The following is a 21,461-nucleotide window of genomic DNA, read 5'->3' on the forward strand; positions in this document are numbered from 1 at the left end:
TGTGAAATCCTACTTGTGAAATCCAAAACAGGCAGTTACAGCTGTGGTGAAAGTGTACTGTGAGTACAAAAATGGCACAAGTGCAAAAAAAGACAGAGAAACTGTGAGGTCCCAGCAATGGTCATCAGCGCCAGTAACTGCACTCCAAAAAAACAACAACAAAAAAACATTGCTGTTATAAGAGGTGTTCTTTTTGGAGAAAGGAAAACACTGCATTCCAAGATAAAAACCTTATATCACCTGTGAAACATGTTTGTGGTAGTATCAAGATTTGGGTCTGTTTCACTACATCTGGGCTAGGATGATCTGCCATCATTGATGGAACAATGAATTATCATTTATACTAGAAAATTCTAAAGGAAAATATCAGGACACCTGTCTGGAAGCTGAATTTTCGCTTTGAATGGGAGTCATGCGGACCCTAGACACACAAGTTGCTCTAGCAAAGAATGGTTAAAGAAGAGCAAAGTTAAGATACTGGTAACCAAATACATTTGGTTCATTCTTGGTGGTTCTGTCTCTATAAAGAAATAAGCAGTTTTGTACATAAAGCTAAAATTATTTCAAGGACCCCATTAGTATTAAAACACGTCACACTTTATTAATACTGACTTAACATCCATACTATACTTTTATGTTACTTTTACTAGCGTGCAAACTTTCAACAGCATACTGTATTACATGTGTTACACTACCAAAGACACAAACACTGCATTATACCATGCATCTGCACAATTCATTCTCCAAAGCAGTACCCTACATACAGTATGTTCTAATTCCAAAACTAGAAGTGTTGATATGACACAGTGATCTGGACACCTACAGTAGGCACATGGTAATTTGGCTCATTAATTATTTAGTTTATAAACATACAGAGTTTAGGGTATTTTGAAGAAATGTTTATTTAACAACTGAATACATGCCAAAAAGAATAATTTACAGCAGCAAGTCTTAATACATTTCCTCTCCAGTTTTTTTTTTTTTTTTAATTCCCCCATACAATGCATTGATACATATTAACAATGAAACATAAGCACTTTGTTCTTCGGCTTGTTGATAGAAACACATTAAAACAGCAAAATTACCACTGTTAGGCCACAGTATGTGGCTGCCATTTGGGCTTTGTAATGATTATATTTGTATGTGAGCACATTGAAATGGAGTACCTATGGTTATCAGTACATTACACTGTACCTCCCTAACTATTGAAAAATATTTACATCTCTGTTGGCTAATGTTCAGGTAGCAAAACCAAACTATTTAAACACATACCATTGATATCACTAAATACTGCATAAAATGGGATCAGAGACTTTCTTCACATGCAAATAGTTGTTCTGAAGGATTTTTTTTTTTTTACATACAGTAGTTGCTCTAAGTGGGCCTCAAGTCTGTACAATAAATGCAAAGCGGCATTTTGCACAATTGTTGTCATTGTTGTCCAATACTGAAGCATTGTTATGTTATATGGTTCATGAATATGATAGTGGAAGACATGTTAGAAAATGTACAGAATTATCTATTTACAGTTATGTGCTTCCCATTTCCGGCTCCATTGCTTAGGTAGAGCAAATATGTTTAACAACTACTGCACGCTGAATAGCTGTGCGTATATCCCATTTGTCATGTATTATATCAGTAAAAGGATAAGTAAAATTATTGTGCTGACACATAGGTGCCTTGTTATGGTTAAAAACCACTTTGTGCTACCACAACCATCAAAAAAGGAAGGAAAATAACATCTAGATATTGTAAATAAAATGCTACTTTGGATCCAAGGTTATGGCCAAAAAGCTTTCCATAGTCTAATGTTTCAATAAATATATTTTGCCTAACCTAGATTTCTTTATGACCGAAGAAGCAAGATCACATCACTTTACAATAGTGAAATAGTTTATTTTGTTATAGTCATCATGTAATAAGAATGACATGTGAAATAAATACACTTCAGATGACATTTATGGTAACCATGGTTTAGAAAAAGATTTTTTACCTTGCTATTTATTCATTCTTGCTCATCTACTAGACTGCAAAACGGCATGGGACAACCAATTGAAGTAACACATTGGGAGCAGTAAATAAAAAATAAAAAAAGGTAAATTATATTAATGAGCATCCTGTAAAGCTATAGACTGTAGATGTTATTACAGGGCCAGAACCCCTGATACCTATAGAGACGGCATCAAATTCTACATAAACCCAGACATTATCATTTGTTGACTGAAAACTTTGTCTAAGAAAATAAAGGTCTTCTATCTAAATAGTGTATGTCACATTATATAAGGAGTCCAAGGCACTAGAGTATTTAAATCAATACAGAGCAACATGAAAATGTTTTTGAAATTTTTGTTTGACATTTTTATTTTATTTTATTTTTATTTTTTTTTGGGGGGGGGGGCATTGTTTACTATTTCCTAATGTTTTTATGGATTTGGAATAAATAAGGAAGTTTTAATCTGCTCATACTGTTAGATAGCTATTAAGTCAAGGAGAGATGCATGGTATGTTTTATCAGAAGCTTGGAAAAGTCTTTTTGACTCTCTATACCAGAGAATAAAAGCATTTTCTTACATTCTGGAAGAACAGTTATAAAAGGTACCACATGTCTTCTTGACCTAACAGCTATCTAATGGTGCGTTTACACAGACAGGTTTATCTGACAGATTTTGAGAGCCAAAGCCAGGAATGGATTTGAAAAGAGGAGAAATCTCAGTCTTTTCTTTATGACCTGTTCTCTGTTTATAGTCTGTTCCTGGCTTTGGCTTAAAAAATCTGTCAGGTAAATCTCTCCGTGTAAACACACCATAACAGTGTCAGCAATTTATAATTTGATTTACAGCTGACAGATCACTTTTAAGCACAGAAATCTGTAAGTAGGGCCTGGGACACTTTCTTTAAATCACCCTATGTCATTAAATTTGGCCAAACACATGGCATAACTGTTACCTGGGAAGCTATTTGATGCAACCATAGACATTTCCGTGTAGGTTGGTCAAATGAGCATAGTAAAAGAATTGACAATATGGCACCTCTGGCATAAATTCCCTCAGGAGATACAGTAAAATTAGTTAAAAATCAATCACTCCCCCCCCCCCTTTCACTATTGACCCCCATGTCGAACAGCAAAGACTGAGGCTATCAGTGGTCAGCTCCAGTAAAATAATAAGGCTACATTAAGTAGAATTACAAAGGTTAAAACGCAATCAAAAAAGGAATTAACAACTTTAGGTATACAAATGCATTATATGTACTGTACTTGACAAATGCCATTTCATGAGATAGATTGTAACAAGTAAAGTTCTCTAGTGGATGTTACTGGAAGTTCTTCAGCAGTTCTGCCTGACAGTTTACATTATTACCATTTGCAATATTCAGAATTAAATTAAGATGATTAAGTAGATGTTTAGACTGATTCTTTTATAAAAAAATATTTCCTGCTTGTAAAGCAGAAAGCATAATGTATATTACAAGATAGGGATAAAACAAAAACATAAGCATAACAATAATAATTGCCATTTGGGCATTTGATGGACATATTATGGACAGCTTAAATGTCACCTGTGGTAATGGAATTTAATGGCTATATTGAGAATTGTGAGGTTAAAGGGTGATAAAAGTGAACCATATAAAGCAAACAGTCAAGTTATAAAAAATAAGCTAATTTTATAGGATAATGAAAACTGAAAAGAACAAAAAACTTTGTTGCCTATAGTAACAACACAGTTTTCATGTAGTTGGTGCTTGAATAATGAATGCTGACCTTGGATTGATTGCTATGGGCAACACAGACAATTTTTCTTTCACACTGTTTTTGATCATCTCCCCTAATGTTTTACAATGTAAAAAGGATAAAATTTACATTGTAGTGGCCATTGTTAATTGTTGCAAATGAGCTTCAATGTTATCATTACGCCACTAAGGAAATAAATAAAAGCAAACTATAATTTTTTTTTAGAATAACATTGGAAAAACTTACTGGCTGAAGATGCTTACATTCAGGCCTCGTTCACACGCTGTAAGGCTCTCTGCAGCCAGCCAGCCTCCCTGTCATAATGACAGTCTATGGGAGTCTCGCACACCTCCTCTCTCCGCGCTAAAGTATGGTTCATTCAGTGTGCACAGAGCCTAAGACAGCGGCTGTTCTGTGACACGGCCGTGTCACAGAAAGGCCGCTGTATGTGAAGTTTAACCCAGCCGGTATTGCAGTACCGGCCAGATGAACATCACTTATTTCAAATTAGAATTCGGACACATTCGGGTGTTCCCGCATTCCAATCAACCATAGCAGACAATGTAAAGTCCAGCTGGAGCCGCACTTTACATTGTCTGCACAATCAATTTTGTGCGGCCACCATTCAATGAATAGTGGCCGCACAGTGTATACACTCCGGCCGGGATTCCATAGAACACAATATCATTTGAGACACTTTCAATAAATAGTGGCTGGTGTTGCAAATTGCAACAACAGCCGTTATTTATTAAAATAATACATTGTGTGAACTGGCCTCAAACAGAAAACTAGTTCTTGCCTTCCACTATAAGATTTGATCTAGATCTTCTTGAAGATGTTGTATAAGAAAAGAAAAACATGGCAGCTTTTATTCACAACAGTGTCATAATCTCTGATATTGCAGTGCATACCTATGCAATATAACAGGGTTATGCTGCAATACTAGACCTAGCCTATATACAAGGGGCACCATTTCTGAAACTTCATACAACCTTATTGACAACTTTAAATATATAAGATTGCATAGTCAGTGCCCAGAATTTACATTTCAATTTGTCATATGATAAAATCAGATATCATTTGATGGACACCAATATGGACATATATGTATATGCAACCATATTGTACTGTTTTAGATATTCACCAGAATACTTGGTTGCATTTTGAATACTGGATGGATACTTTATATTGTGTAAATCACATTATATTTGCTGATGTTGTAAAAGTAATGGTTAATGATCACAATCACCAAACTATCTAAACTATCCATAATCTACATGTCAGATCAAAACAACCTGTAAGAAACTTTTATATTAGCAACTATCCTAAGTCAACTATTACACAAATGAGTGGTATAACTAATGCAATTTATCCATCAGTAATGCCACTCATTCTTCATTAAAGCTAAATGTGAAAAATATGGAATATTCCAACATCTCGTACAGCTTCTCCTTATGCCAGATGGACCTTGGATCCAAAACATAATTTATTCAGGATATTTGTTCCCTTTTTTTTTCACGTGGAGTTTCTTTTTCATTACAAAATATGTTTAACATTTAAATGTTATCCCCAAAATATGACACATCATCCCCTTGTTAAGTATTCAATGCATTACTTTTTAAAATAAAAATGTTAAGTCAAAAAAATAAAATAAAAATAATTTTCTATTTTCAAGAAAAATTGCGTGCAAGACAAAAAATGTGCTATAACTAGTAAGAAACCAAAAAGAGGAACAAATTACATTTACTGCATATTTGTCATGGTATGTTTAAATTAAAGTTTAGTACATTAAAACTTAAGGTCAAAGTTGGTTGAAGATATCAGTAGTAGATCAGTAATCACAACTTGTTTGCTTGGGAGCAGCCAAGTTATTGTTGCAGTTTTGTACATTCCCCGGCATCATCTTATCCTATGCACATAGTAGGTAGAAAAAAAGCAAGTTACTGTAAATGTACAATATAAAGATATTGTTAACAAGGATAATGAATGTCATATCTAGTTCCAAAATGGTGCTGACGACTGATGCTAGGCTTTTCTCATTTCAATGGCAAACTAACTGTTTCTCCTTAGAAAAGTAAAATAAATGGAAATAAATTGGATGAGGATTGTTTCAGAAATAGGAAAACCAAGCTGTGAGTCTTTGTCTTTAAAATCTTACAATTTGTCTATGAAGTCTAAGTCTATTTGGAAAGTCACTAATGTATTTTATTTAGACTTAGTAGAAAGTTTTGTTAACTTTCCACTCTGTAAACATCCAAATAATGCCATGAAAAGATTCATGAATATTGCATTTTTCCAGTTTAATGTCTATACAAATCCTATTCGGATGAGGTTTGAAGAGGTAATGTGGATTAGACACTCCTTGGTGCCCTTTCAAATTCATGGGTCCTCCTGTTTCTGCCCTTCTTATTTTCTTGTAGGTGCTTCCATTTGTTAGGGCTAACCTGGGCATTGGCATTTTTTTGCCGACGTTGTTTACGGTCTCTTTTCCATACTTGCTCACAAAATTCATCCATACTATTGAGATTTGGGTGGTTAATAAGCTGCATGAAGTCTCTATACCAGATCTTCTGTGTGGGTGACATGTTGTTTGATGGTTCTTTGTGCTTCTGGCTTTCTCCATCTTCTTCTTTGTGCAGAAGTTCATCAAGATGCTCTGTATCAATAATTTCTAGAGTTACTTTGAGGAGTGTTTGCATAAATCCATGTTCTACTGCAATACAATAATAGATTCCTGAATCTTTCTTCTTTAAGGTGCGGAGGAGAAGACCATGGTCTGTTTTTATTGTGCGATCATCCATTCTTACCTGTAAAAAGGGAGAAATTACAATCGTAAGCACTTTAAAATCCTGAGTGTACATTAATAGGCAAAAATCAGACATTACAAATCTCCATTCAAATTATCTTACTACAAGAGTAGAGAGGGCCCTGCTTGTGAGAGCTTACAATCTATGAGAAATGGGGTTTATCTTGTTTTGAGCATGGATTTGTATTTAACAAAAACACAATTTGCTTAAAGCACCTTGTGTATTAAACCTTGTAAATGTGTATTCCGGCGAAACTAGGGACAGTTAATACAGGGGAATAACTGTACTCTTATAACAAGTTATCATTATACTATATTATATTATATTATCATATTTCTCACATGATGCCTACTCAAAAGTTTGGGATCCTTGGATTGCTCTAATGAAACATAATCAATCTTAATAGATTGTTTTACAACATACGATACATGTCTGTGTATGGATCTTTTGCATTTAGGTCTTTGCATTTAAATCTTTAATGTGGTGAGACGCAGGAATCCCCCCACCCTCTTTCCTCCCTCCCTCCCTCTTTCCTCCCTTCCTCCCTCCCTTCTCTTCTTTTCTATTCCCCATCTAAACTCCCCCCCTCCCATGGTTCTGTTAATTCCCCCCTCCCTTCTTTCTCACCTAAGACCCTTTCCACATTATATATCATTCTAGATGAAACTGTTACAGGACTGTAACTTGTATCTTCATCGTGTACTGCATTTGTGTACAGTTATAGGCTATGTTCACACATTTTTTTCAGCTCCATTTAAAATGGCGTCCGTTATTTTGAGTCTAAAATAATGGACGGTTTTCAAAGCCTGTCATCCCCTTAGTGCAATGACGGGTGTTTGCACATTATCTTAGTTTGGGGTTACTAATTGGCCTTTGGTTCTGGCTTAATTGAAAAAAACATTGAATTTAATAGTAAAAACGGAGACAAAACGGTGACAATAGAAGAACTGTGTGTGAACAACTAATACAAAACGTCCGCTATTTGCAAAAAATGTCCGAAAATAATGTTCATGTTCATTATTTTGACGTCCGCGGCAAAAACGTCCGTTTTTCAATGCATTGTGTGCATAGGACGTCCGTCTTCCCATTCACTTCAATGCAATTGCATTGGTGTCAGTTAAATTGCTGCAAAAACTGACTTTTTTTAAATAGCAAAATCGGATGTTTCTCCATTTTTGACGTTGTGTGAACATAGCCTTAAACTGAATTTGCAATAGGATCTACAAACCCTTTCCGCTTTTCTCTCTGTTTTTCTTAATGTCTTTTACTTGACACTTTTAAATAGCTGTTCGTTCAAGAAAAACAAAGGAAACCTTGCGTATATCAGTCTGTGCTTCCATAACATAAAAATGCTTATTTTTCTATGCAACGTGTTAAAGAGTTTTTCCCCTGAGCTTCTGCTCCCTATTCCTGCATGATTGACAGCTTGTCAGTTGAGTCCTAAGCAAGGAATGGCATGGGAGGGGGAGAAAAGTGGCATTCAAACTTATAGCAAGTCAGGGGAAACCTCTAAAAGCATGTTTCTATATTATGGAAGAACAGAAAGATATATGAAAGGAAATGTCTGTCTCTTTGCTCTAGTAGTTAACCGTGTCAGCATGTACCATATATATAAGTACATGATATTGGTACATGGATATGCCCATTCAGCCAATCTGTGGGCATAGTGGTGTCCCAACAAAAGTACTGCGTATTGGGACTAGGGCTGCAAGAGAATGTTAGCAGCAGGGAGCAACTAAGGTAACTACTCTACTTTGTAACAATAATTTTAGACAGAATCAAGCTTTCACTGGGTAATATATGTGTCTTAAACTTAGACACAAATCTGACAAGCTGTCTAGTGTTGTATAGAGACATTCTTTAAAAGTAAAAGTGGTAAAAGTATTATAAGTCTTACACCTTATGCACCATCTTGGCACAATATACACCTAGAAAGTATTGTAAATATATTGAAGAATTCCCAACTACAATTTAATGTTAACTTAGCACAACAATCACTGAGCTCAGGGAGATCAGCAAAAAAATTCAATGGAGTACTTGAAATTATACTGAACATATGGTAAAATAAAGAAAAAAATAACTTTCCCTATAGTTATACATATAAATTGTATCTATTTATATCCAATACTACTATGACTTACATAGAGGCTATGTTCACACAACGTTTTTTCAGCCCCATTTAAAATGACGTCCGTTATTTTGAGTCTAAAATAACGGACGTCATTTAGCAGCCTGGCCTCCCCTTAGTGCAATGACTGGCGTTTGTACATTATTGGGGTGTGTCCATTGAATTTAATAGTAAAAAAGGAGAAAGAAATACTGTTTGTGAACAACTAATAACAATGTCCGCTGTTTGCAAAAGACGTCTGAAAATAATAATCATGTTCGTTATTTTGATGTCCGCGGTAAAAAGTCTGTTATTCAATACACTGTGTGCATTGGACGTCTGCTTCCCATTGACTTCAATTGCCATTGCAGTCAGTTAAATCCCGGCAAAACCAGCCTTTTTTTTTTTAATACCAAACTCGGACGCTTTTTCTCTATTTTTGACGTTGTGGGAACATAGCCTAAGGTCTATTAAAAATAAGCAGACCGCAAAATAAAGTGAAAGACTTACAGGTCTCCCTTTAACTGAACAGAGCAGTAATCTTTTAATATATTTAGATGCAAAGTACTTGGGTGGATAAACAGATTGAAAAAAAAAAAACAACTACCATCTACATCTACATATGGCAGTTGTCTCTCATTTTTGTTTCTTGACCTTAAGCTGTACATCGAAAGTTAACATAGCAGCTACTATTTACAACTAAATGTATTTTACTATATACTAAAAAAGTTAAAAAAATTCATGCTGAAGAATTGTGTTGTCACTTCAGTCAGTATAACAGCTAAATATGCTCTTAGCTGCTATTGTAAAAATGGTTTTATACTTGTTAACGGTTTCTAAAGAACATTTGTAGTGTTATTGTAATCACAAATCACTTTATGCTTATATGCATCATATATTTATCTGAAGAAGAAACAAACAAACAAAAAAACCCTATATAATTACATTTTATTTCAACCAAACTGTGCTAATATAGAAATTTACAATTAAATAAAATAACTTTTCCAACTTTTTCAAATTACCTAATAAAGCATATTCAGCTTTTTACCAGCCTGTAACTTTTTTTATACACACTTTAAAGATACTACAATTATGGTGGTGGCACCAGCACTTAACAATGCTACTACATGTCAGTGTCTTTTTTTGCTATGCAGTGAACACTTAAATGGAAAACAATCTTATACTCCTTCATACTTTGACTCTATATTTAAAGGAAATCTGAACTCCAAAATTCTATTGGTTATATAAAGGTGAAGATGATATCATAGTTTTATGTTTTAGTTTTGTTTTTGTAGACTAACAAAATGCATGAAAAAATTACAAGGTATTGTGTATCACTTTATCTCGGCAATGACAGCCTCTGAAGAGAGGTGGCCTTATTATTTACAGAAAGAAAAGCAGACAAGCAGCCATATTGGTTTACCAAATGGCATCATTTACATATTAATAAAACGCTTCCTTCATAAAGAACTGTGCACTGGGACACAATATTAAAGGCACCATGTGCCTCTACATAATGTCCCGTTACAATGTCCTTACCTGCTGATAGCTTCTCTTTAATTAATGTATCAAAGCATTTACATTTTTCTTCCATGTAACACGATGATAAAATACAGGAACTGACTGGCACTAACAATTCAAATACTTTAATTATAGTTTTTGTCATTACAAATACTGCAACGTTAACGTGAAGAGGACCTAAAAGTACTATTTACCTCTTCTTTCCTGTCATCATTCTGTTTCTTAAACTGCCAGAATACTGTGGCTCTCTGTGATTTTGGGCTGCACTCAAGGAAAGTACTGCTGTTCTCCACACCATAGATTATCTTCTCCTCCAAACTTTGTCTATGTGGATCATCTGAAAGCAGAAAGAAAATCACATCAATATGCACACATGACACTTTTAGTCTGATACCTTTCTTTTTCAAACATGGTAAAGTACCAATGGTTTTAGAACTTTTTATGTTATGAGAGACTGAATAAACCATTTTGCTAACAATTAAGTTAAGTTCAAGCACATTGTATGATCACATCTAGCACAAGTATCATCTAAAATTACGATTGCAAAACATAGGCAGGAGATGCTTTTTTTTAGTGGGTCTCTATTACATTATGGCTAATAGATGGTGGTCTTAGGCAAGAGACCTATTCATTGTGAGGTTCATATTTTATAACAGAGCACAAAAAAAACCAAAAAACAAGAGATGTCATCTTTAGGCCACATTCACACAATGTTTCTTATATTCCATTTAAAATGCCATCTGTCATTTTGAGTAAAAAAAGATTGCTGTTTGGCTGCCTCCCAGTGCATTGACAGCTGTTGGTACATTATTCTAGTTTAGGTGGACTAATTGGCCTATGAGTGTGTTTTTGAATTGAAAAGTCCATTGAATATAATAGTAAAAACAGTGAAAAGACAATGAAAAAGTAAAAAATGAGTGTGAACAACAAAAAAATAACGTCCGAATAGATAATAATAATAACAATAATAATTGACAAGATAATTATTTTGATGTCCGCACAGACAACACCAGTCATTTTATACACTGTGTGCATTGGATGTCCATCATTCCTTTGACTTCAATGCATTGCTTTGAAGTCATTTACATAGCAGCAATAACAAACATTTTTTAAATAGAAAAGGTGGTTGCCTTTTCTCTTTTTTTGATGTTGTGTGAAGATAACCTAACATAGTCCATTATCACAAAAAGCAGGATATGCAGGCTGGAGACACAGCCATGCCAAGGGTTCGGGACTTCTACGGAGCTGAACGGCAACTGATAATAATCACTACTAAACTACTGGGAGTCGTAGTGATTAGATGAGAATAACATTTATTACATTGATAACGCGTTTCGAGGCTTGACCTCTTCTTCAGATAAGTAGTCTGAGGGTTGGCTCATTTGAGAAGATTATGAAAAATTACACATGGTATTTTGTCAGTATTTCTGTCAGTATTTTTGTCAGTATCTGTAGCCAAAATCAGGAGTAAAGCAAACAGAGTAAAATTAAAGTGAGTTTCAAACCACTTTTGCTTTTGGTTGAAAAATTACTGGTTGATGTACTGATGGAAATACTATATGTAAACATAACCTAAATGTAGACTGTGCATTCAAAAATTAAGCTGGATTTTAAAAAGACTGAGCGTATGTTTCCACTATGGGATTTTAGTGCAAAAGGAAGGCAATCTATTCATAATGACGGACATAAATCATTATCATGATCATCCCATTGTGGAAACATATTCTAATGCTGTTGTAAAACTGGTGCGTCTCGTGTAAATTTGTACTATTATTTGTACTATCTATTAGCTATCTTTTACAAGAAAATTGTACAGAAAAAAGTGTCACATTTTTGACGCTTGTAAGCCATGCCTAGTTTTTAGTAAACCATACCTTCCTATCCCTAAATACTCCCCATACAGAGAAAATTTTGAAACAGCCAAGAGTTCTTGTGCTCTTTATAAGGAGGGGTAAGTCTCAGACAGACACCTTTGCTGGTGACTTATATCTGTGAGAATAAATTGGTGGGCAGTGATTTTCCATTACGTCGTTTTATGTTGATGGCTGATCCCCATAAAGATTATGCACCAAATTTATCAAAGTGTCTCAGACTATTAGCTGGGTTAAATGGCAACTAAGTCCTGCACCAGATTTTTTGGTGCACTTTGGTACAATGTATTGCATCTTAAGCCCAACCTCCCTTTACCAAGACCACACCATCTTTTCCAAGGCCACAACTGGCAAAAATATTTAAATATTGTCTAAAATTTGGTTCAAGTTACATAGATTTGTATTTGGTGCAAGTTATGCCATATATTTTTACAAACAATTCTTATAAATAAAGATGATAGCAATGTATCATCCAACTAATAACACCTTTTCAAACAACCATATCAGGTTTTTTTGTTATTCAGGAGAAAGAAAGTGAGATATAAAGCCATTATGGGCATCCTATTCTTCTTAGAAAAAAAAATATAAAAATACATCTTTAGGCTATGTTCACACAATGTATATTTTGTATAGATCACAGCCATTGTTGCAATTTTCAACAACGACCATGATTTAAACAAAACATATGTTGAATGTGAATGAATGGAACCCCAGCCAGAGCGTATACACATAGTATACGCTCCGGCCATGATTCCATCCGGCCGCACGAAAAACTGACATGTCAGTTTTCTGTGGCCGCTATTAATTGAAAAGAGGCCACAGAGAACCTGTCAGTAAACACAATGGAGCGTGCGGCTCCAGCTGCACACTCCACTGTGTGCAGCAGTAAATTGGGATGCGGGCGCACACGAGTGCGCCTGCTTCTGAATTCAGCAGTAGAGAAGATCATCCAGCCTGTACTGCAGTACTGGCAGGGATGATCTTCAGTAACACCGGCCGTTCTGTGACCTGACTGGGTCACAAAACAGCTGATGTCATACATAATGTGAACATGGCCTTAGGCTATGTTCACACGCTGTACAAACAACAGCTGTTTTGCATGAACGGTCGTTGTTTAACACTACCTAGGGATGGAAATAAAGATCACGATCATTAATTCCGCCCATAGGTAATGTTAAACAATGGCCATTCATGAGCAACGTCCGCTGTTTGTACAGCATGTGAACATAGCCTTATGGACCAAATGATTGAGAGCCCCAATAATCCTTAGTAATTTTACCTGTCACTTCACATTTTGTAAAATGAAATCCTAATCTACTGTTTAGCTCTGAAAGGGGTTTTCCTGAAAAGTCCTGTGTTTCAGTTGGACCACCCAAAAAGAACCTAATTGTGGGCTTTAACAGAACATTCTAAAAAAAAAACAAAAAAAACACTTCTACAAACATTTAATAATCTTGGTATTTACAAATATTCTTTTTCTTCACTTCAAGCTTGTAATTTCTTATATTGCACAAATTATAGGACACATAAAGCAGCAAACCTATTATGGTTGATCCTTCCTGATCCAGTCAGCTTCCTTCTTTACAAGGGAATTGGGAGGTATACTTTACAATTTATGTAATCTGGCCTTGTGGCTTTCCATATAAACTCAGTTTGTGTTTGTATGGTTAAAACATGTTTTCCATAATATATTGCAGTTGGATATTGTTTTCCACAGTTTTATAGGGAAGATTTACAATCAGTGGCAATGTTATTGAGGAAACAATCTCCAATCAATTATTTCCATAATATATTTACTTTTGACGAATTGGGAGAACAAATGCAGCAGTTTTAGTTGTTCTACTAATTATTTCCTTTCACAAGAGCAGAGTTTCCTGAGTATTAATCATGCTATAAAAAATCACTTTGCAATTACAGGCTATTATCCCCTTGGCATACCTTACTGAAAATGGTGTTTATACGTCAAAATTTCCTAAACAAACCACACAGTTGAGAAAATTAGCATTTAAGGCAGTGACATAAAGCATAAGCATCACACCTTACATGATAAAAACACAGTAGGATAAGAAAATATTTACAATGTCTATTAAACAAAGAGACCACCAGAACATTGTGTGGCAAGGTCACATTTGCAAGGTGACCTGCAAAAGGTAATTAAGGGAATGCTGAATACTTAAGAAACTAAGCAAAATTCTCGGACTTTCACTATACCACACACATAGAGAAGCTAACACTGCTTCCCTACTCAGAAGTGTGATCATTTCAACAAGAAATTTTCTTTTAAAAAGAACAATAATTTATGTTTTGGGCTGCAAAATATTTTGGCGCTTTGGTGTCAAAAGTACTTTTTTTTCTTTTGCTTACAAAGGGGTAAATGTTCTGCACATTAATTTAAATGCTTAAAAACAGGGTACAAACAAACAAATAAATATGATGGGTGCCGTGTCACCACACCGGCTATTCCTGGATGTGCGGTCTCATCTCTTTTTTCTTAATTTAAATGCTATAACTGGAATACTAGCGTCATGTAGTTCACAAAGGACTACATTGATATTTCAGAACGTTATGCAATTATTTATTTGTTGATTGATTGATTTTACTGGTATAGCTAACATTTTCACCCACAGATTTTAATAGTCTTAGATGAAAATATTTTCTATATAAAATTAGGAAAAATTGCTATTGGCACTTTTTCTCATAAAAAGAGGTAGATTTAAATTTTAAAGACTGGGGTATGCTAATATAAAGTTTGGCTTTGAGGGTAAGATGTGAGGCTTTAATGTAAAGGGGTGGACCAGCGCTGTGGGAGCAGGCAGTGCTCCTAACGAAACTACACTGAAATGTTATATGGAAGACCACAATGTAAGACAATAAATCAATTTCAAATAGCCAAAGAATGAAAGTTTATTAAATCAATCACAGAAAAACAATTAAAAACAAGACCTGGGGAGGTGGGGAAACCATGCTGCTGGGACAAGTTGTTTAAAGTGCCAGTGCATCCATGTAATGTGTAAACTATATAATATAGGCCATCCAGCATAAAGGGCATACAGTAAAAAGTGCTAGTGCCAGTAGCTACAGTACGCTGATAGGAATCACATACATGTGAACAAATACATATGGATGACAATTAAAAGTTTACCGATATGCAACCAGTTCCCAGTCCACTGGTCCCCCCACTTCACACTCCTATGCCGTTTCGCTCTCCAAGCTTCGTCTTACCAGACAATGGAGCACACAACTAACTGCCTCCTCAGCATCTCCTGTGCAATAGGAGTCTATCAAAATATTTTGTCCTGTTAATGTAATTATTGACTACCCGAATACCTGAATACCCGAAAGATATTAAAAGCTAAAAATTAGAAAAAATTCAAATAAGAAAATTTACTTTATATTATTATTATTTACTTTTTAGAAAGCTGTTAATCCTGGTAAATCATTCATTTTATTGACAGCAAACGGTTTCTATGCATTAAGAAGCATAACATACTGTATATGACAACACACATTAACCCCTATCTATGTAGATTTAAATTTTTTCTATACAGATTTTGAAACCAAAATCTTTGATAAAGGGTTGTTTGACTAAAAGTCTTATCTAAGAAAACTGTTTAAATAGTGGCCCCCGACAAAAGAAAACAATCTGTAGCAGAATGACCTCTTGTTTGTTTTTACTAGCTTTCATCATTTTCATGGTATATTCAGCCATCTGAATATAATACACAACATAAAAACCAAGCATAGTCATATGGTTTCTAATAGTTTCAGATGTTGATATACTATGGGAAAAGTACTGAGATGGAAAGTATGCACTGTAACTGTGGGTTGCAGAATACACATATAGTGCCGTTAAAGGTAAATTTACACGTCAAAACTCATTTTAGCAACAGGTTTAGCCCATGTTATTGAGCGATATATCAGTTGTACTACCCATACTTCATAGTTTATTAAAGGGGTAGTCCACCCAAAAAAAATTTCTTTCAAATCAACTGCTGCCATGAAGTGACAGAGATTTGTAATTTACTTCTATTAAAAAATCTCAAGCCTTCCAGTACTTATCAGCTGCTGTATGCCCAACAGGAAGTTGTATTATTTCCAGTCTGGAGAGCAGGAGGGGTTTTCTATGGGGATTTGCTCCTGCTTTGGACAGTTCCTGACATGGACAGAGGAGGCAACAGAGAGCACTGGGTCAGACAGGAAAGAAAACACTACTTCCTGCTGGACATACAGCAGCTAATAAGTACTGGAAGACTTAAGATTTTTTAATAGAAGTGAATTACAAATCTCTGGCACTTTATGGCACCAGTTGATTTGAAAGAAAAATTTTTTGGGTGGACTACCCCTTTAAGATATGGTGTTGATGATTATAGTACAATAGTGCTTTAGGCTATGTTTCCACTTCGGGAACATAGTGGAGAAAGGCAGCAGCCTCATTATAATCACTGATGCAAAGATCTCAGACTGCAATCAGTAAAAGGAAACAATATTATTCACATTTAGGCCCTATTACACTAATCGATTATCGGACATATTATTGGCCATTATGGACGATAATCGCTTTGTGTAATAAAAGGCAATGATCAGCCGACATGCGCGATGTCAGCTGATCGTTGTCTTTCTGTGTCTTTCAACATCTTGAGAGACAACGATGGCAATAATCTGCTGCTGTTGCTCCATGTCATAAGAGCGGAGACAGCAGACCGCTGCTATTTCGTATGGGCTCCCCGGGCAATCTAAAGATCAGCTCCCCACGGACCCCCTGCACTTACCCGCTCGCTGTCTAGGTGTATAATAGCCGTGTGTAATAGGGGCTTTAGATTCTGTAAACTCTGACAATGTTCACCTTACACCTAAGTGTTTAGCTAAATATGAGATAGAGCTTTGATACACTTCATAAAGATCCTCAGTCAGTTTATCTGGATCAACATCTAAATGTAAACAAGAATGTGTTTATCCAGAAACTACAAGCAGAGGTCTTGAAAATGATGGTTACTTGGAACACAAGACACAAGAAAGTTACCTAATGTTTCAATATACACTGAATACTCTGCATGTACATAAAACTCAAAATCCCATTGAATTGTCTATGCACAAAAGTATCCAAAATATGCACAAGATGGAGCTCTTTGCTCATGTAAAGCCTGGATTTGAGTAATGTTGTATACATCTGAATTGTCAGCTTCAACAATGGGAGTAAATCACATGCATACAATATATGTGTCTCAGGGTCATTTTTTGATCATTTTTTAAAAATAAAAGCAAAATAAAAATTAAAGATTAAATGATGTATGTAATACACAACTGTTTGAAAACATATTAACATTTTATTTTAAATTAATTTTAAAGTTCATGTAGCTGTTTAATTCAATACTAAAAAATTACAAAACTGAGAAGTCATGTATTAAAGGGAAACTATCAGAAGGTTAGATAAATCTCGAGGCACTGAGGAGGAGGGTATGTCTCTTACCTTCCCCCTTGGTGCCATTGCTGTGCTGTTAGCAGTGTAATCCCCCCAGAGCATGATCTGGTCCGCTTCTTCTAATGATAATCAATGGATCAGACAGGCCAGCTCATGCTCTGGGACCGAGGATCACACTACTAATGGCATGGAAACGGTTTCAAGCGGAAGGTGAGAGTTATATCTACCTTCTTGACACCACGTGAACAATAGGGGGCTATCAGCAGGTTAGATTAGTCTAACCTGCTGATAGTTCCCCTTTAATCCAACACAAACACAAAGCATGATGTGTCAAACACCAATTCTTCACAAAATACTAACTACCAGTCTCGGACTGGCACGCAGAGGTACAGGAAAGTCCCTTGGTGGGCCCCTGAGCAGGATGTGGGTCTCCCTGTTAAGCAACTCCAGGAAAACATAATATCCCCCAGCACTGCTGCACGCTCCATCCACCCGGTCATATATTAATCTAGGGTTTCATCTTTCATTTATAGAGGAAGGGAGTGACCAGAGTAACAGGCAGTAGAATGTAATCTGCAGAATCCGTGCAGCCCCTCTCCTCTCCCCTGGGATCTTCCCCCATCTCCTTTTCTCAGGATACCTCCATCTGCCCTATTTGCTGCTGCTGGCAGTCGGGACACAGGAGGAGAGGAAGGAGAAGGATAACAGACAGCAGTGTGGCTTCTGAGCAACTCCTGGAGCTAAAGATCTGACAACATATGAGCTGAACCTGGTGCTTTACTGTACCTGAGGTAAATTTGTGTGCACATGAAGTATGTTTGTGTGTGTATGGTATGTGTGTATTACTACCTAAATATTTTTAAGGTACCATGCGTCTTCTTGACCTAACAACATCTAGCAGTGTCAGCAGTTTGGAAGATGAATTACAGCTGCAATGTCACAGCCCGGTTGATGGATTGCATGCATAGCCAGGCAAAGCCAGTCAGTGAATGCAGCAGTGTCCCACCCCATTCACTAACTGGCTGAGCGGGCGATTTATCATGACTTTGCAGCTGGGGGAGCTGCAGAAGGTTGGCGGCTGTCACACATAATTAAGAAAGCACTACTTGAGCACGGGGACAGGTAAGTATATATTTTTTATTATATTCCGAGCGTGCTTGTGATTTTGTTAGTTTTATGGGACTTTTATGGGTTGTTAATGGTGTATATTCTGAGCAGAGACTGGTTACAAGTGGTGTGCCACAAGGGTCTGTTCTGGGTCTTATTCTTTTTAATATGTTTGTTAGTGACATAGGAGAAAGTTTGGTAGGTAAAGTTTGTCTGTTTGCTAATGAAACAAAAGTGTGCAATAGGGTTGATGTTCCTAGAGATGCCTGTAATATGGAAAATAATTTAGCTTTGCTAGATAAGTGGTCTAAACATTGGAAATTGAAGTTCAATGTTTCTCAATGTAAAATAATGCACTTGGAGAGGGGAAATCCTCTATCCGAGTATTATAATGGTAGTTCTGTGTTGGAAAAAACTTCAGAAGAAAAGGATTTAGGGGGTAGTGATTTCTGAAAGCCCTACAATGAGTCACCGGTGTAACCAGACAGTGGGAAAAGCTAGGCATGCTGGGCTGTAGAGCTAGAGGGTTAACCAATAGGAAGAGGGAGATTGTGATCCTGCTGTATAGAGCTCTAGTGAGACCACATCTGGAATACTGTAATGCAAAAAAATATAGAACAAGGTCAGCTCACCGTGTGAATATGTCCCAATATTAACGGCAACCCTCTTGGTAAGGAGCAGGTGATAAGAAATGGACCGTTCACCCAGGTATGCAGTCCATAAAAGTACAAGGAAATCACAGCTCCAAAAAACGTGAAGGAGTTAAAATGTCCAAAAATCTTTATTCCAAAGCATGTTAAAAAACAACAACCATGTTAAAAACAGTACGTCTCCGCGTTTCGGGGACAAGCCCCATAATAATGATTATGAGTCACGATTATGGGGCTTGTCCCCGAAACGCGTAGATGTGCAGTTTTTAACATGGTTGTTGTTTTTTAACATGCTTTGGAATAAGGTTTTTTGGACATTTTAACTCCTTCACGTTTTTTTGGAGCTGTGATTTCCTTCTACTTTTATGATCTGGAATACTGTGTCCAGTTCTGGAGACCTCACCTACAAAGGATATTGATAAAATAGAACAGGTCCAAAGATGGGCTACAAAAATTGAGGAGGGTATTGGGCATAAACCATATTAGAAAAGACTTAAGGATTTGAATTTGTATAGTCTGGAGGAAAGAAGGGAAAGGGGGGACATGATTGAAACCTTTAAGTAGAGTACGTTAAAGAACTAAACAAGGTCTAGGAGGGAAGTGGGTTTTAGTAAAAAAAAAAAAAAAACTGAACTCAAGAACAAGAGGACACAGTGAGAGGTTAGTCAGGGGAAAGATCAGAAGCAATGTGAGAAAATATTACTTTACTAAAAAAGTAGTGGTTGCTTGGAACAAACTTTTAGCAGATGTGGTTGGTAAATCTACATTAACATAATTTAAACAAATATCTATCCTTAAATAGTAAGAATGGGAATACTAAAAGGGCAGACTATATGGACCCAGTGGTCTTTTTCTTCTTCTATGTTTCTATGACTTCTTTTTAAGAAAGTGAAGTGGTGTGCATAGAGTGACTGACAAGTTACTAGCAGTGAGCTAGCATCGCTGGTAACATACAGAGCTCTGTGTAAAGTTACTAGTGATGAGCAAACATGTTCGTAAATGTTCGTATGAACATGCCGCTAATTGTTTGTGTTGGTCGATCACAAACAATTTATTCAATGATCGGAATGGTTATGATGATCATTTTCGAAATTTTCGAACATGAAAATGTACGCAATTGCATACGCGACTGCGTAAGTTTCCTCCCACCAATTTGAAAGAGCCAATGAACGTGTGGGGATGGAAGGGCACACCATGTAATCTAGTAACCATGTTCACTACTGGTATTACTGTGATTGGGTGTACAATTAGCGTCATTATGTACCTTATGTACATATAATAAAACGCGGCCCTGGGGAGAATTTTATCACAGTCTTTCCTGATTCCTGTGCCGTTTAGTAGGGAGAGTGAAACAAGCAGGGACAGAATCAGAATATAGCAAAGCAGCAATATTCACAGTGGTAGTTAGTCAGTGTAGGGAGGGAGAGTTGACCGAGTAGGGCTTAGAACGTTGTGAAATTGTCAGTGTAGGGAAGGTTATAGTATCCAGCATTTAAGCACTATAAGGATTAATTTCTTAAACATGTAGAGACCTGGCGTCCTCTGTGGAAAAAAAACTTAAAGTGACACTGTCACCGACTTTTTTGCATTATGACTTGATCCAGGGATTATTCAGGGTTTTTGCCTTCCCCTGGATTAACACAGTAGGGTTTCCCTAGGTTTAACCTGAGGGACTCTTGTTTTCTTTTAACATTATTTACTATGTTACTATGTTACTTCTCTACACAGGTGTAAAAGGGTAAATTTAGCAGTTTTCATAACTTATTTTGTCATATGTCATGGTGCTTGTTCCAGTAAAATGTGATCTTTTATCATCTGCAGATTGTGCTATCTGGGTGGGGCTTCACCTTCGAAGTGCTACTTAGCCCCACCCACAAAATCACCCTTGGCCCCAGATTGTGCTATCTGGGTGGGGCTTCACTGGTGAAATGTCACTTAGCCCCACCCACAACACCACTGTTGCCTCCCCTTGACATCATTGGCACATAGGCCCTGCCCTTCGGTGGCCATTGGAACAGGCAAGCCTAGGGACCTATGCCTATTATTACATGCCTTCCACATTTGTGTCATTTGTGAAGCACAGAATGTGGGAATAGGGTCTAAGAGTTCTTTACACACATTTAAGAGTATATCTATCATAGAGGGAACTTCCTAATCTGCTTGGTTAACCAGATCTGATTGGTTCTATGCATACCATGTGTTATTGATTGTAATAACCTGTGTGGGACTTCCCTCTACTGACAAACTGC

General features: G+C 36.4%; 1 protein-coding gene across 1 annotated transcript in view; it reads right to left on the reverse strand.

Annotated features, from left to right (window-relative positions):
- Window positions 1-657: 657 nt before the first annotated feature.
- Window positions 658-21,461, reverse strand: part of SEMA3A (semaphorin 3A) — a 200,898-nt gene continuing 180,094 nt past the window's right edge. Inside the window, exons 16-17 of the mRNA XM_069978371.1 lie at window positions 10,360-10,502; window positions 658-6,537 (exon numbers count right to left, since the gene is read on the reverse strand). Coding sequence (XP_069834472.1) covers window positions 6,082-6,537; window positions 10,360-10,502 — 599 coding nt within the window. The 3' untranslated portion in view covers window positions 658-6,081. The remainder of the gene's footprint in view (window positions 6,538-10,359; window positions 10,503-21,461) is intronic.

The sequence above is a fragment of the Dendropsophus ebraccatus genome, chromosome 1 (assembly GCF_027789765.1).
Source record: "Dendropsophus ebraccatus isolate aDenEbr1 chromosome 1, aDenEbr1.pat, whole genome shotgun sequence".
Taxonomy (NCBI): domain Eukaryota; kingdom Metazoa; phylum Chordata; class Amphibia; order Anura; family Hylidae; genus Dendropsophus; species Dendropsophus ebraccatus.